Here is a 17,839-nt window from a genome sequence, read left to right as displayed (position 1 = left end):
CATTGGGAACGGGCCATGATGACAATGGCGGTTTTGTGGAATAGAAAAGGGGGAAAGGTGGGGAAAAGATAGAGAAATCAGATTGTTGCTGTGTCTGTGTAGAAAGAAGTAGACATGGGAGACTTTTCATTTTGTTCTGTACTGGGAGGGGTTCTTCTGCCTTGGGATGCTGTTGATCTGTGACCTTGCCCCCAGCCCTGTGCTCTCTGGGGCAGGTGCTGTGTCCACTCAGGGTTAAATGGATTAAGGGTGGTGCAAGATGTGCTTTGTTAAACAGATGCTTGAAGGCAGCAGACTCATTAAGAGTCATCACCACTCCCTAATCTCAAGTACCCAGGGACACAAACACTGTGGAAGGCCACAGGGTCCTCTGCCTAGGAAAACCAGAGACCTTTGTTCACTTGTTTATCTGCTGACCTTCCCTCCACTATTGTCCTATGACCCTGCCAAATCCCCCTCTGCGAGAAACACCCAAGAATGATCAATTAAAAAAAAAAAAAAAAAGAACTGAGGACTAGTTAAAACCTTTGCCATATTTTTCACAATCATAGGGTTTCTCTCCAGTATGAATTTTCTTATGTTTAGTAAAAATAGAGGACTGGTTAAAGGCTTTGTCACATTCTTCACATTTGTGGGGTTTCTCTCCTGTATGAATTATTTTGTTCAATAAGGTTTGAGGACTGGTTAAAAGCTTTGCCACATTCTTCACAGTTGTATGGTTTCTCTCCATCATTAATTATGTTTAGTAGGAGTTGAGGACTGGATAAAGGCTTTGCTGCATTCTTCACATTTGTAAGATTTTTCTCCAGTATGAGTTATCGTATGTTTAGTAAGGTTTGAAAATTGGTTAAAAGCTTTGCCACATTCTTCACATTTGTAAGGTTTCTCTCCAGGATGAATTATCTAATGTGTAGTAAGGGTTGAGGATTGGTTAAAAGGTTTGCCACATTTTTCACATTCGTAGGGCTTCTCTCCAGTATAAATTATCTTATGTGCAGTAAATTGGAGGGACAGGCTAAAGGCTTTGCCACATTCCTCACATTTGTAGGTTTTCTCTCCAGTATGAATTATCTTATGTTTACTAATGGATGAGGATTTGTTAAAAGCTTTGCCACATTCTCCACATTTGTACAATTTATCTCCTTTATGAATTATTTTATGTTTAGTAAGGTATAATAATCAGTAAAAAGCTTTGAGACATTCTTCATATTTGTAGGGTTTCCTTCCAGTATGAATTATCTTATGTGTAGGCAGGGTTGAGAAGTGGTTAAAAGCTTTGTCACATTCTTCACATTTGTAGGATTTCTCTATGGTAAGAATTCTCTTATGTTTAGTAAGGGATGAGAACTAATTAAAGCCTTTGCCACATTCTTCACATCTGTAGAATTTCTCTCCAATATGAATTATCTTATATTTAGTAAGGTATGAGAATCAATAGAAATCTTTGCCACATTCTTCACATTTGTAGGGTTTCTCTCCAGCATGAATTATCTTATGTGTAGTAAGGGTAAAGTACTGGTGAAAAGCTTTGCCACATTCTTTAGTAAGGGAATAGGAGCAGTAAAGACCTTTGCCACATTCTTCACTTTTGTACAATCTCTTCAGTATGAATTCCAATATGAATTATCTTATGTCTACTAAGATGTGAAGACCGCCTAAAAGCTTTACCACATGCTTCACATTTGTAGGGTTTGTCTCCAGTATGAATTAGCTTATGTTTAATAAGGTTTGAGGAATGGTTAAAAGCTTTGCCACATTCTTCACATTTGCAAGGTTTCTCTCCAGTATGAATTATCTTATGCGTATTAAGGTTTGAGAATCGGTAGAAAGTTTTGCCACATTTTTCACATTTGTAGGGTTTCTCTTCAGTATGAATTATCTTATGTTTAGTAAGGGTTGAGAATATACTAAAGGCTTTGCCACATTCTTCACATTTGTAGGGTTTTTGTACACTATGAATTTGCTTGTGCCCAGCGAGGTGTGAGGATCGCTTAAAAGCTTTGCCACATTCTTCACATTTGTAGGGTTTTTCTCCAGAATGAATTTTCTTATGTATACTGAGGATTGAAGATCGGTTAAAAGCTTTGCCACATTCTTCACATTTGTAGGGTTTCTCATCAGTATGAATTATGTTATGTTTAGTAAGGGTTGAGAATACACTAAAGGATTTGCCACATTCTTTACATTTGTAGGGTTTGTGTCCAGTATGAATTCTCTTATGTGTAGTAAGGTGTGAGGATCGATTAAAAGCTTTGCCACATTCTTCACATTTGTAGGGTTTTTCTCCAGTATGAATCATTTTATGTATAGTAAGGGTTGAAGATCGTTTAAAAGCTTTGCCACATTCTTCACATTTGTAGGGTTTTTCTCCAGTATGAATTATTTTATGTATACTAAGGGTTGAAGATTGGTTAAAAGCTTTGCCACATTCTTCACATTTGTAGGGTTTCTCTTCAGTATGAATTATCCTATGTTTAGTAAGGGTTGAAGATCGTTTAAAAGCTTTGCCACATTCTTCACATTTGTAGGGTTTCTCTTCTGTATGAATTATTTTATGTTTAGTAAGAATTGAGAATACACTAAAGGTTTTGCCACATTCTTCACATTTGTAGGGTTTCTCTCCAGTATGAATTCTTTTATGTGTAGTAAGGTGTGAGGACTCCTTATAAGCTTTGCAATATTCTTCACATCTGTGGGATTTCTCTTCAGTGTGAATTATCTTATGTTTAGTAAGGGTTGAGAAAATACCAAAGGCTTTGCCACATTCTTCACATTTATAGGGTTTTTCTCCAGTATGAATTATCTTATGTCCAGTAAGGGTTGAAGATTGGTTAAAAGTTTTGCCATATTGTTCACATTTATAGGGTTTCTCTCTAGTATGAATTAGCTTATGCCTAGTAAGGTATGAGAATTGGTAGAAAGATGTGCCACATTCTTCACATTTGTAGGGTTTCTGTCCAGTATGAATTCTCTTATGTGTAGTAAGGTTTGAGTCCTGGTTAAAAGATTTGCCACATTCATATTTGTTGGATTTCTCTCCAGTATGAACTCTCCTGTGTCTAGTAAGGGTTGAAAACCAGATAAAGGCTTTGCCACATTCTTCACATCGGTAAGAATTCTCTCTAATATGAATTCTTTTATGCTGACATAGGTGTAAAGGCATGCAAAATGATTTGCCACATTTTTTACATTTGAAAGTTTTCTTTCCAGTATGTTTTGTGTTATGTCTATTTGAATGTAAAAGTTTATGAAAGACTTTCCCATACTTATCACATTGAAATATTTTGCTCTGGGTAGTTGTCAAACACTGGTTTAGTTCATTATAACCTTCTTTGTGCACATTACACTCATTCATACCTTTACATCCTTTTCTTAACTGTAAATCCTTATGTCCACATTTTACATATTCTCTCAGTATCACTTTTTGAAAAGAATCTTTAATGCCTGGCCCTGGGCAAAAGTCTTCAGCAAAATGAGAACATATAACTGAAAGAAATAAAAATATCAAATTACTCCACTTACTAGACTCAGATAAATATAGATTACAAATCTAACCTATAATATTATACAAACTGCAGAAACCAGACAGCATAGCAAAATACCAAAGGCTCTAATTCTTTATATGTAATGAAAACGTGCTAACCAAAATATATCTGAGAAAAAATTATAAATGAGTTAAGTGTTTGAAGTACCTCAGGTGAGCACAAAGTCACACAGAACGGAAAAGCAAATGTTTGTTACATTTACCCAACATGGCTATTCCTGCTTCCCAATATAACATAATGCCTTTAGAAGTAAATTCCCAGCCAAGTGCAGTCGCTCAACCTGTAACCTCAGCTACTTGGGAGGCTAAGGTACCAGTGAACCAAGATTACACCATTGCACTACAGCCTGGGGAACAGAGTGAGAATACATCTCAAAAAAAAAAAATTATAAAAATAAATAAATAAATAAATAAAAAAGAGGTAACTTGCCAACCTTTGATTTTGTTAAAAAAAAGACTAGTAAAATACTGGCTCAAATTTCTTTATTACTTGCTTGTCCGGGCCTTTCCACACACTGGCTTCTGTCTTCTATGATATATAGTGCAGAAAGAAATGGTGGTATACTTTGGAATGACAGTTTGAGTCTGCTGAGACCGAAGGTAAATGTTACAGCAGTAGAGAGACTGCAGTACCACAGAAAGAAAACAGGTGTAGCAAGTGATTACTGAATTTAAGAAAAAAGATGACTAGGGGCCAGGTGCAGTGGCTCATGCACATAATCCCAGCACTTTGGGAGGCCTAGGCGGGTGGATCACGAGTTCAAGAGATTAAGACTATGCTGGCCAACATGGTGAAACCCCATCTCTACTAAAAATACAAAACTTAGCTGGGCATGGTGGCATGTATCTGTAGTCCTAGCTATTCAGGAGGCTGTGGCAGGAGAATTGCTTGAATCTGGGAGGCGGAGGTTGCAGTGAACTGAGATCGCGCCACTGCACTCCTGCCTCGTGACAGACTGTGACTCCATCTCCAAAAAAAAAAGATGAATAATTTCCTTTAACTAAAAAATAAACACAAAATTTCAGACAAGACACACTCAAAGAACATGTTTGAGGGACTCTCAGAATCTCTAACTCAGACAATTGTTCAAAGTATGCCAGGAGAAAGCCATATTACAAAGATTGTGACAGGTAACTTTTTAATGTTCAAATTTTAATAAAAGATTACAATGTGGCCAGGTGCAGTAGCTCACACCGGTAATCCCACACTTTGGGAGGCTGAGGTGGGCGGATCACCTGAGGTCAGGAGTTTGACACCAGCCTGATCAACATGGAGAAACTCTGTCTCTACTAAAAATACAAAATTAGTCTGGCATGGTGGCAGGCACCTGTAATCCCATCTACTCGGGAGTCTGAGGCAGGAGAATTGCTTGAACCTGGGAGGTGGAAGTTGCAGTGGGTGGAGATCATGCCATTGCACCCCAGCCTGGGCAACAAGCCGAAAACTCTATCTCAAAAATAAAATAAAATAAAAATTTGAGGAAGAAACAATAAAAAATGAAATAAATTGAGTAGCACTCAATGAGTGAAATATGAACACAGAGAACTATAGAAAATCAGAAAACTGGAAATAAGAACAAAAATATTTAAAATATTAGTAAACTAATTAGGGAGGTAAAAAAATATTTTAAAAACCTGAAAAATCTTGAAAAATGATGTAAAAATAAAAAACCTCAACAAACTATGATACAAGCAAAGATATTTATATCAAACACATATGTAAGCAAAATTGTAAAAGTCACAGAAAAGGGAATCTTGGGAGCTGCACCATAAAAGTGATGTGTTGGCTGGGTGCAGTGGCTCATGCCTGTAATCCCAGCACTTTGGGAGGCCAAGGCATGCCAACAACCTGAGGTCGGGAGTTCAAGACCAGCCTGACCAACATGGGGGAACCTGTCTCTACTAAAAACACAAACTTTGCTGGGTGTGATGGTGCCTGCCTGTAATCCCAGCCACTCGGGGGGCTGAGGCAGGAGAATTGCCTGAACAAAGGAGGCAGGGGTTGCAGTGAGCTGAGATCACACCATTGCACTTAGCCTGGGCAATAACAGCAAAACTTCGTCTCAAAAAAAAAAAAAGTGTTATTTGCAAGAATACTCTTATGAGATAGCAAATGGATTCTCAAGAAAAATTTTGCAGGCCAGAAGGATATTGTGTGATATAGTCAAAGTTTTGGGGGAAAAAAAAAATATATATATATATTATATATATATATATATATATATATAAAGTGAGTATATAATACCATCACAAAATCTGTCCTGCTAAATAAAAAGAAAAAAAAAACTTCAAAAATAAATGAATTCTAAAGAAGTATATTGGCACTGCCTTATATATAAAAGGCGCTGAAAGCAGTTGCTTCCAATGAAAATAACAAGACTCAACAAAACAACATATAATCATATTAAAATACATTATTTTCTGGGAAAGATATGCACATACACAAAAATAAATTTCTTAGCACAAAGAATACATCTATATAGATACACAAAACAAAATAAGGAAGAAGTAAAAGCATATAAAATAAAAATAAAGAAGACACAAAGAGACAGAAAATGTGGGACAAAGATACAAGAATCAAATAGAACAATAAGTTAACATTAGTAAGTCTCTTTGTTTCAGAAAACTTTGTGTCTGTACAGGCAGAAGAGATTATAATCAGGAGGTCCAGAAGCCTGTGTTGGTGAAGGAGACAGGTTCCTGCTACAGATTCAGTGTCTGGGGTTGAGATAAGCCAGAAGTCTTCTAGGCACCTGTGTATATTCTTGGCAGAAAACTCTAGGGGCAAAGCTATTGTGGGCATAATTCCTGAGGGTAAAACCTTGTCCTGGGAGAGGAGTGGCCATGTCAATTTTTAGTGTGTATGGTCAAGAGTGGGTCAGAATCATGTGGGGGTTGGCACCAAAGTGGGGAGAGGGAATAAGTTCTCAGAACATTTTTACTCTCTCTTCCCTCTCACCCTAGGAGACCCAGAATAACAGGACAATGTACCATGTGACAGCCTGTGTGCAGAATAAACCCTCACTTCCCTCAGACATCTGAAGTCTCCCTCCAGCCCAGGCCTATGATGGTTAATACTGTCAACTTGATTGAAGGATGCAAAGTATTGATCCTGGGTGTATCTTTGAGTGTTGCCAAGGGAGATTAACATGTGAGTCAGTGGGCTGGAAAAGGCAGACCCACCCTTAATCTGGGTGGGCACCATCTAGTCAGCTGCCAGCACAACCAGGATACAAAAGCAGGCAGGAAAATGTGAAAAGGTTACATTGGCCTAGCCTTCATCTTTCTCCCGTGCTGGATTCTTCCTTCCCTCAAACATCAGACTCCAAGTTCTTCAGTTTTGGGACTCAGACTGACTCTCTTTGCACCTCAGCTTGCAGACGGCCTATTGTGGGACCTTGTGATCATGTGAGTTAAAACTAAATAAACTCCCCTTTATACATATATATCTATCCTATTAGTTTTGTCCCTCTAGAGAACCCTAATACAAGGCCCCTGTGGTAGATCTCGTCTGACAAAAAAAGTTGTAGTTTGCTGAACACCAATCAATTATCCAACACCAACTGGCTGTCCAACAACTCAATTCTGACACCACCCAGAGTCAACACGGAATCCACAAGTTCAGGGCTCCGTCCCACAACACTGTCGCAACTACAGATGCCAGTCACATGGCTCTGGATAACCATCTATTTCTGAACTACTGCTAACAAGCCAAGGTCTTCCACATCTTCCTCCTCAAGTTCAATAATTTGAATAATTTGAAAGATTACTCAGAGAACTCAGCAAAGCACTGAACTTACATGTTGGGAACAGGCCCCCCAAAACCTGGCCAAAAAGTGGCCCCAAAACTGGCCATAAAGAAAATCTCTGCAGCACTGTAACATGTTCATGATGGCCATAACGCCCACGCTGGGAGTTTGTGGGTTTACCAGAATGAGGGCAAGGAACACCTGGCCCACCCAGGAAGGAAAACTGCATAAAGGCATTCTTAAACCACAAAAAAAAGCATGAGCTATCTGTGCCTTAAAAGCATGCTCCTGCTGCAGATAACTAGCCCAACCCATCCCTTTATTTTGGCTCATCCCTTCGTTTCCCAGAAGGGATACTTTCAGTTAATCTAATATCTCTAGAAACAGTGCTAATGACTGGCTTGCTGTTAATAAATACGTGGGTAAATCTCTGTTCAGGGATCTCAGCTCTGAAGGCTGAGGCCCCTGATTTCCCACTTCACACCTCTATATTTCTGTGTGTGTGTCTTTAATTCCTCTAGTGTCGCTGGGTTAGGGTCTCCCTGACCGAGGTGGTCTCAGCAAGTGGCGTCCATCATGGGGGCTCGAATCCAGGTTGAAGGTCAGTGGAGCGACGGTTGGAGAACGTAGAACTAAGCTGGAGGACACCCAAGTACTCTTAAAGCAATCCCCATGATGAGTAAGAAGGGGAGCTTGGAAGCATCAGGGTAACAATGGGACAAGTGTGGGCTGTGGTTCGTTCCACCTTGGAACTTTTTCACACTGATAATGAGGAGGAAGGAGAGTATAATGAAGTAACAGAAGAGGTTACATATCAGGTTTATTTGCCAGTGAAAGCTAAAGAGGCACAGGAGGGAGAGGTTCATCCCTACCCTTCTACACCCCCTCATTATTATTTTGAAGAAAAAGAGTGGCCTGACCCTCCAGATCTTTCTTTTCCAGAGGACACTGGGTGAAAAGTAGTTGCCCCAGTGACTGTTCGAGCAGTGCCTCGAGCAACTGCTCTTAGTTCCATTCAGGCAGGAATTCAGCAAGCTAGACGAGAGAGTGATATAGAGGCTTGGCAGTTCCTTGTTAGAATACACTCCCCAGATCAATGGTGAAATATTATAGCTACATTTGAGCCTTTTCCTTTTAAATTACTCAAAGAATTTAAACAAGCTATTAATCAGTATGGACTAGGTTCTCCTTTTGTAATAAGACTCTTAAAGAATGTTGCCGTTTCCAGTCTGATGATTCCTACTAACTGGGACGCTCTTACTTGAGCTTGTCTAACTCCTGCCCAGTTCTTACAATTTAAAACTTGGTGGGCAGATGAAGCTTCCATTCAGGCTGCTCGCAATACCCAGGCCCATCCTCAAATTAATATAACTCAGACCAACTTTTGGGGGTTGGCGGCTGGGCTGGTTTAGATGCACAACTGGTCATGCAGGATGATGCCACAGAATAGCTTACAGGAGTGTGTATTACAGCTTGGGAAAAGACCACTTCATGTGGAGAATAATACCCTTCCTTTAGTGCTATAAAACAGGGACCAAAAGAACCGTATATGGATTTTACAGCTTGGTTACAGGAGTCTCTTAAAAAGGTGATTACAGATTCGGCTGCTCAGGATATAGTGTTGCAGTTACTAGCTTTCAACAATGCTAATCCCGATTGCCAGGCTGCTGTGTGACCTATCAGAGGGAAAGCACATTTAGTTGATTATATCCAGGCCTTTGATGGTATTGGAGGTAATCTGCGTAAGGCTACTCTGCTAGCACAGGCAACGACAAGACTGAGAGTGGATAAAGGAAATACTCCATTTCCTGGAGCTTGTTTTAACTGTGGGAAGCATGGTCACACTAAAAAAGAATGTAGAAAAAATCAGCGAGTCAGGCCACCAGATAGGGGAAAAAAGAAAACTACTGAGTCTGAAATATGTCCAAAATGTAAAAAAGGAAAACATTGGGCTAATCAGTGCCACTCTGTTTGATAAAGATGGGAACCTGATTTTGGGAAATGCCATGAGGGGCCCGTCTCAGGCCCTGTTCTAAACTGGGGCATTTCCAGCTCAGGCCATTCCCTCACCCCTGTACAATGTCTGTCCCCCGCCACAGCTGGTAGTGCCACAGTAGACTTATGCTGCAAAACCTGTGAGCCTTCTGCCTGGGGAACCCCTGCTAAAGTTCCCAACAGCAGTCTGTGGACCCTTGCCAGCAGGGACAATAGGAGTTAGCTCTAGGAAGTTCTAGTTTAAAAGGGGTACAAACATATACAGGAGTCACTGATTCAGACTACAATGGGGAAATTCAAATTGTTATATCTACTTCTGTTCCCTGGAAAGCAGAGCCAGGAGAGCGCATAGCACAGCTCCTGATTGTGCCATATGTGGGAATGGGAAAAAGTGAAATTAAACGAACAGGAGGATTTGGAAGCACAAATAAACAAGGCAAAGTAGCTTATTGGGTAAATCAAATTACTAGTAAATGTCCTACCTGTGACATAACTATTCAGGGAAAGAAATTTAAAGGTTTGGTAGATACAGGAGTCAACATTTCAATATTTTCTCTACAGCATTGGCCATCCGCGTGACCGATTCAACCCGCTCAATTTAACATAGTTGGAGTTGGTAAAGCCCCTGAAGTATATCGAAGTAGTTATATTTTACATTGTGAAGGGCCCGATGGACAACCTGGGACTATTCAACCAATTATAACTTCTGTAGCTATAAATTTATGGGGAAGAGATTTATTACAACAATGGGGAGCACAAGTTCTAATTCCAGAACAATTATATAGCCCTCAAAGAACATACAATGCATGAAATGGGGTATGTCCCTGGTATGGTACTACAAAAAAAAATGTGCAAGGTTTGAAAAAACCACTTCCAGCGGAAAAACAAAGTTCCCACCAAAGATTAGGATATCATTTTTGATGGCAACCATCGTTAAGCCTCCAGAACCTATACCTTTAAAATGGTTAACAGATAAGCCAATTTGGATAGAACAATGACTGCTAAATAAAGAGAAACTGGAGGCTTTAGAGAAATTAGTTACTGAACAATTAGAAAATGGGCGCATAGCTCCAACATTTTCCTCTTGGAATTCTCCAGTTTTCATAATTAAGAAAAAATCAGGTAAATGGAGAATGTTAACTGACTTAAGAACCATCAATTCAGTTATACAACCTATGGGAGCATTACAACCAGGATTGCCTTCTCCTGCTATAATTCCAAAAAATTGGCCTTTAATAGTCATAGATTTAAAAGACTGTTTCTTTACTATCCCTTTATCTGAGCAAGACTGTGAATGGTTTGCATTTACAATTCCTGCAGTAAACAACAACGCTTAGCAGCCTGCTAAGCGTTTTCATTGGAAAGTGTTGCCACAAGGCATGTTAAACAGTCCAACAATTTGCCATACGTATGTAGGGCAAGTAATTGACCTACTCATAAAATATTTTCACAGTGTTACATTATTCATTATATGGATGATATACTTTGTGCTGCTGCCACTTGAGAAATATTACTCCAATGTTATGATCCCTTGCAAAACTTGATTTCTTGCACTGGTTTACTTATGGCTCCTGACAAAATTCAGACTACTACTCCCTACTCCTACTTGGGGACCCTAGTAAATGACACTACCATTGTGCCACAGAAAGGAACAATATGTAGGGATCAATTGAAAACATTAAATGACTTTCAAAAATTACTAGGGGACATTAATTGGATACAATCTGCTCTAGGCATTCCTACCTATGCCATGAGTAATCTGTTTTCTATCCTTAGAGGAAATCCTAGTCTCACTAGCCCTCAGCAATTAACAAAGGAGGCTGAGGGAGAGTTACAACTAATTGAGAAGCAAGTCCATAAAGCTCAAATAAATAGAATAGATCCAGAGAAGACTCTAGATTTGCTAATTTTTTCAACTCAGCATTCACCTGCTGGTGTTATTGTCCAAGAACAGGACTTAGTAGAGTGGCTTTTTCTTCCACATACTAATTCACGGACTCTAACTCCTTATTTAAATCAAATCGCTACTGTGATAAGGATTGGGAGAACTCAGATTGTTAAATTACACGGATATGATCCTGGAAAAGTTATTGTCTCTCTCACGAAGGTACAAATACAGCAAGCTTTTATAAATAGTCTTACTTGGCAAACCCATTTGCTGACTTTGTGGGCATTCTCGATAATCATTTTCCTAAAACAAAACTGTTTCAGTTTTTGAAATTAACTAATTGGATTCTCCCTAAAATAACTAAATGTAAACCAATTGAAGGTGCTGAGTATGTTTTTACAGATAGGTTTAGTAATGGTAAAGCTTCTTATTCCGGCTGGAAAAGTAAAGTTTTCCAGACGCCCTATACTTCAGCTCAAAAAGCAGAACTTGTAGCTGCAATTGAGGTATTGACTGCTTTTGATATGCCTATTAATGTGATTTCTGATTCTTCACACGTGGTTCATTCCACACAGTTTATTGAAAATGCTCAGTTACGATTTCATACAGATGAACAACTGATGACTTTATTTACCCAATTGCAAATAGCAGGAGTACAATGCATCCTTTTTACATCACTCACATTAGGGCTCGCTCATACACCTCTTCCAGGACCTTTGACTGAAGGGAATCAAATGGCCAATTGCCTAGTTGCTAACGCAATATCTAATGCTAGACACTTTCACAATTTAACCCATGTTAATGCCCCTAGTCTCAAATGCAGATACAGCATTACCTGGAAAGAAGCTAAAGCTATTATCCAGCAATGCCCAACTTGCCAAATGGTACATTCCTCATATTTTACAGGAGGGGTTAATCCTCGAGGATTGGAACCTAACTCTATTTGGCAAATGGATGTCACACATGTTCCCTCATTTGGGAGACTAGCTTATATACTTGTATGTGTGGACACCTTTTCTTACTTTGTCTGGGCTACATGCCAATCAGGAGAGTCTTCTGCCTGTGTTAGTTAAACATCACCTTTTGCAGTGTTTTGTGGTGGTGGGCATTCCAGCTTCTATTAAAACAGATAATGCCCCAGGCTATACTAGCCAAGCTCTAGCTACATTTTTCTCTGTGTGGAATATTAAACACATTACCGGTATCCCATACAATTCTCAAGGACAAGCCATAGTGGAAAGAATGAATCTCTCCCTAAAACAGCAGTTGCAGAAGGAGAGGGGGGGAAATAGACAATATGTAACCCCACAGATGCTCCTGAATCTAGCATTATTAACTTTAAATTTTTTGAGCTCGCCCAAAGGCCAGATGTTATCAGCAGCTGAACAGCATGTACAGAAACCAGCTGCAAAGAGAGAAGCAGAACAACTGATTTGGTGGAGAGATCCAATAACAAAAAGTTGGCAAATGGGTAAAATAACTTGGGGTAGAGATTATGCTTGTGTTCCTCCAGGCCAAAATCAACAGCTGATTTGGATACCATCAAGACACCTGAAACTTTATCATGAGCCAGATGCTGAGGAAGAGATTCTGGGAGGATCCCGAGGACCCCCTCGTTGCAGCCATGTCAAGATTGATGCTGAGGACAACCCCAAGCGTCACAAGCAACACACGTCGAACACAGCCACCCACCTTGGGACAGATCAAGAAGCTGTCACAGATGGCGGAAGAAAACCTGAAGAAAGTGGGACAACCAGTCACAATGAGCAATTTAACGGTAGCTATGATAGCAGTTATCACCATTGCCATGAGTATTCCTTCAACAAGGGCTGACACAGAGAACAATTATACTTATTGGGCATATTTATCTATCTTGGCTAGTAATAATGCCTGGATGTAATCACTCTATGACACAGTTACACATGCTTTCTTATCTCAGTATTTACCATAATAAATCTGCTCCTACAATTGAGGCATACCGCCCTCAAAAACCTATTTGTAAACAAAATAGTACCTGGCCAGAAAAAATGAACATACTTCTTTAGAAAGATTGCATTGCAGGACAGGCAGAGGTGCTGCACAATGATTCCTATGGAATCATTATTAGCTGGTCTCCTAAGGGGATGTTTAGCTTAAATTGCACCTCTCAGTCTGTGTGCCACAGCCACACTGTGTTCAGCTGATCTGAACAAAATGGTCAGATGATAGAAATGATAAGAAGTATGGCAAGAGTTCTATTATCTGGAACCATGGCAGTATAGTCGCACCTCAACCTCAAATGATAAGGCCTGCTGTAGGAGCTAAACACAAGGATTTGTGGAAACTATTAATAGTTCTTAATAAGATCAAAATTTGGGAAAGAATAAAAAAGCATCTAGAAAGACACTCTACAAACTTGTTTTTGGATATTGCAAAATTAAAATATTTAAAGCATCCCAAGCACACCTGATGTTAATGCCAAGAACTGGAGTGCTTAATGGAGCTGCAGACAGATTAGCAGCTAGTAACCCATTAAAATGGATAAAAACACTTGGAAGTTCTGTGATTTCAAAGATGATTGTGCTTTTAATCTGTGCTGATAGTCTGCAGATGTGGATCCTGACTCCTGCGAGACGTAGCTCACCGTGACAAAGCTGCCTTTGCCTTTACTGATTTGCAAATCAAAGAAGAGAGACATGTTGGGAACAGGCCCCCCAAAATCTGGCCATAAACTGGCCCCAAAACTGGCCATAAACTAAATCTCTGCAGCACTGTGACATGTTCATGATGGCCATACCACCCATGCTGGAAGGCTGTCGGTTTACCGGAATGAGGGCAAGGAATACCTGGCCCACCCAGGGTGGAAGACCACTTAAAGGCATTCTTAAACCATAAACAACAGCATGAGCCATCTGTGCCTTAAGGACATGCTCCTGCTGCAGATAACTAGCCCAACCCATCCCTTTATTTTGGCCCATCCCTCCATTTCCCATAAGGGATACTTTTAGTTAATCTTTTATAGAAACAATGCTAATGACTGGCTTGCTGTTAATAAATATGTGGGTAAATCTCTGTTCGGGGCTCTCAGCTCCAAACCTTTTCTGATTTCCTACTTCACACCTCTATATTTCTGTGTGTGTCTGTCTTTAATTCCTCTAGCACCGTTGGGTTAGGGTCTCCCCGACTGAGCTGGTCTCGGCAGTATAAGATAGAGAAAAAAAATGTACAAATACATAGAAATTAAACAACACACTCTTCAGCATGCTCCTGTTCAAAATTTGAAATATTTTGAAGATGTCCATAATGCTCAATGTAATCTACAGATTTAATGCAATGTGAGATTGAGGGAGGAGAATTGCCTGAAACCAAAAGGCAGAGGACACAGTAAGCTGAGATTCAGCCACTGTACTCTTGCTTGGGTGAAAGAGCAAAACTCCATCTCAAAAAAAAAAAAAAAATTACAATAGCACAGTTTTATTGCAAAAACATTAACTTTTTTTTTTTTTGAGATGGAGTCTCACCCTGTCACCCAGGCTGGAGTGCAGTGGAGGGATCTCAGCTCACTGCAACCTCTGCCTCCTGGGTTCAAGCAATTCTCCCACCTCAGCCTCCCAAGTAGCTGGGACTACAGGCGCATGCCACCACACCCTGCTAATTTTTTGTATTTTAGTAGAGACGGGGTTTCACTTTGTTGCCCAGGCTGGTTGCAAACTCCTGAGCTCAGGCAATCTGCTCGCCTCAGCCTCCCAAACTGTTGGGATTACAGGTGTGAGACAGCGCACCCAACCTGCTTAACATTTTATAATTTGATTATAAACTATAACTAGCAAAACATTCATAAAAAAGAACAGAGAGACATTATACTTTCTGATTTCAAAACACATTAAAAGCTACAATAACAAAAAGTGTGATACTTACACAAAGATAAAAAGATGAAAGAACAGAACAGAGAGCCCAGAAATGAAGCCTTCTGTATATGATTACATGATCTTTTGCAAAGTTGCCATGAGCACACGATACAGAAAAGATAATTTTCTCAAAAAATAATGTTAAAAACGTCAACACTGATGAAATACAGTTACATCATTTTTAAAAACTATATTCACAAAATTTACAAAAAAATTCCGTAGACATGAGGCCAGGGGTGGTGGCTCATGCCTGTAATCCTAGCACTTTGGGAGGCCAAGGCAGGTGGATCACCTGAGGTCAGGAGTTCCAGACCAGCCTGACCAACATGGAGAAACCGTCTCTACAAAAAATACAAAATTAGCTGGGTATGGTGATGCATGCCTGTAATCCCAGCTACTTGGGAGGCTGAGGGAGGAGAACTGCTTGAACTTGGAAGACAGAAGTTGCCGTGAGCCAAGATCATCCCATTGCACTCCAGCCTAGGCAACAAGAGTGAAACTCCGTCTCAAAAAACAAAAACAAAAACAAAAACAAAAAAACTTAGACATGAAAAAGTAATAAATCTCTTAGAAAAAAGAAATAATATGAGTCTTGGCACCATTTTCTTAGATATGATATTAAATGCATGAACAACAAAGAAAAAAACAGAAAAATGTAACTACACTATACTTGAAAATTTCCGCACATTAAAAAAATTCAAAAATCATATGTGATAGTAGTTAATATTCATAATATATGAACTCTTAAAACTGAATAAAGCTAAATTAATTTAGAGATGAGCAAATAATTGAACAAAATTTTCATCAGAAAAGATACACATATAGAAAAAGAGCATTTGAAATGACACAGAAAATTAATACTTTGTAGAGAAACACACGAAAATAACAATGAAAAAATTGCCTCACAACCATTACAATGGCCACTATAAAATTTTAAACACACCAAATCTGTTGATGATGCAATAAAAATGAAACCTATGTTGATTGTTAGTAGAAAACAAAGATACAATCATTATTTTAAAATGTTATGTTTCTCAAATAATTAAAAATGGAATTATCATCAAATACAGCAATCCCATTTATGAATTTATAGTCAAAATATGCAACAGAAGACCTGGAAGACCTATTAGAACATCCATGTTTATTGTACCCGTATTCACAAAAGCCAAAGGGCTGAAACAACTCAGATGTCTCTTGATTTATAAACACATCAAAAGTGTTGCATATATATATATATATACACACACAATGAAATATTATTCTGTCTTAAAGAAGAAAATATTGTCACATTTTAAGATAAACTTTGCAAATATTATGTCACCTATATGCCAGAAACAAAATGATGAATACTGTATGATTCCGCTTACATATCTTAAGTAGTCACACTTATAAAAACAGAAATTGGAAGGGTGTTTGTCAAGGGCTGGGAAGAGGGTAAATGCGTTGTTGTTACTTAATGGGTACTGGGTTTTAGTTTCACAAGATGTAAAACTTTTAGAAGTCTTTTGCATAACAATGTGAATATACTTAACATGCCTGAAATATACAGCTTCTTTTTGAGACAGGGTCTCACTCTGTCACCCAAGCTGACATGAAGTGGCACAATTAAGGGTCACTTCAGCCTCAAACTTCCAGGCTCAAGTAATCCTCCCCTCTCAATCTCCCAAGTAGCTGGAACCACAGGTGCACACCACCACGCCTGGCTATTTTTAAAAAATTTTTGTAAAGAGAGACTCTTCATATGTTGCCCAGGCTGGTCTGACACTTTTGGGCTCAAGTGATCTTCCTGTTTTGGACTCCCAAATTTCTGAAATTACAGATGTGAGCCACCCACATGTTGGGCCATGAAATGTACACTTAAATAGATTTAAGATGTTAAATTTTATGTGTTTTTACAACAATTAATTTTCTAACAGAAAAACTGAAAAAAATAAAGAATTATAAATCTTTTCAAAAATTACCTTCAAATCACAGAAGTGTTTCTCTTACACAAAGGGAATATATATTCATGATTAAACACATCATGAAAATAAGAAATGGTGAAAATATTTACATGACTACACTTTTAGACAAGATAAAACAACCATTGAAAACCAGCTAAGAAAGAATATATACAAGAGGCAGGGTGCAGTGGCTCACACCTCTGATCCCAGCACTTTGGGAGGCTGAGGCAGGCAGATCACAAGGTCAGGAGATCGAGACCATCCTGGCTAATATGGTGAAACCCCGTCTCTGCTAAAAATACAAAAAATTAGCCAGGCGTGGTTGCAGGCGCCTGTAGTCCCAGCTACTTGGGAGGCTGAGGCAGGAGAATGACGTGAACCCGGGAGGAGGAGGTTGCAGTGAGCCGAGATTGTTCCACTGCACTCCAGCCTGGGCGACAGAGCGAGACTCCACCTTAAAAAAAAAAAAAAAAAAAAAGAAAGAAAGAAAGAATATATACAAGATAAGCCATAACCAATATTGGGGTCATATTTATAGATAAACACACACACATATATGATTGTGATAGACATATGGCTATCTTTTAATTCAACCTCACATTGACATAAAGTATACAGACAGAATTGCAAATTGACTAAAATTATAATACATAACCAAAAACCACGATAAGCTGATATTAAGATACCTACACTGAAAACACCACTAATATGAAACTGCACAGGAAGAGACGTTTAACTCATACAATTTGGTATGCAACATTAATGTACCATTAAAAAAGAATTTGTCTAACTACAGTATTTGACTGTAACTGTACTCATCAAAAGCAGGTATT

General features: G+C 39.0%; 1 protein-coding gene across 1 annotated transcript in view; it reads right to left on the bottom strand.

The window, feature by feature from the left end:
• Positions 1–507: 507 nt before the first annotated feature.
• LOC100969273 (zinc finger protein 85) overlaps positions 508–17,839 on the bottom strand; it is a 29,883-nt gene continuing 12,551 nt past the window's right edge. Inside the window, 4 exon segments of the mRNA XM_034945644.3 lie at positions 508–662; positions 664–738; positions 740–1,611; positions 1,613–3,486. Coding sequence (XP_034801535.1) covers positions 515–662; positions 664–738; positions 740–1,611; positions 1,613–3,486 — 2,969 coding nt within the window. The 3' untranslated portion in view covers positions 508–514.

Source organism: Pan paniscus, chromosome 20, assembly GCF_029289425.2.
Source record: "Pan paniscus chromosome 20, NHGRI_mPanPan1-v2.0_pri, whole genome shotgun sequence".
NCBI classification, from domain to species: Eukaryota; Metazoa; Chordata; class Mammalia; order Primates; family Hominidae; genus Pan; species Pan paniscus.
The sequence above is the reverse complement of the archived record's forward strand: the minus strand, read 5'-3'. Positions and strand labels throughout refer to the sequence as shown.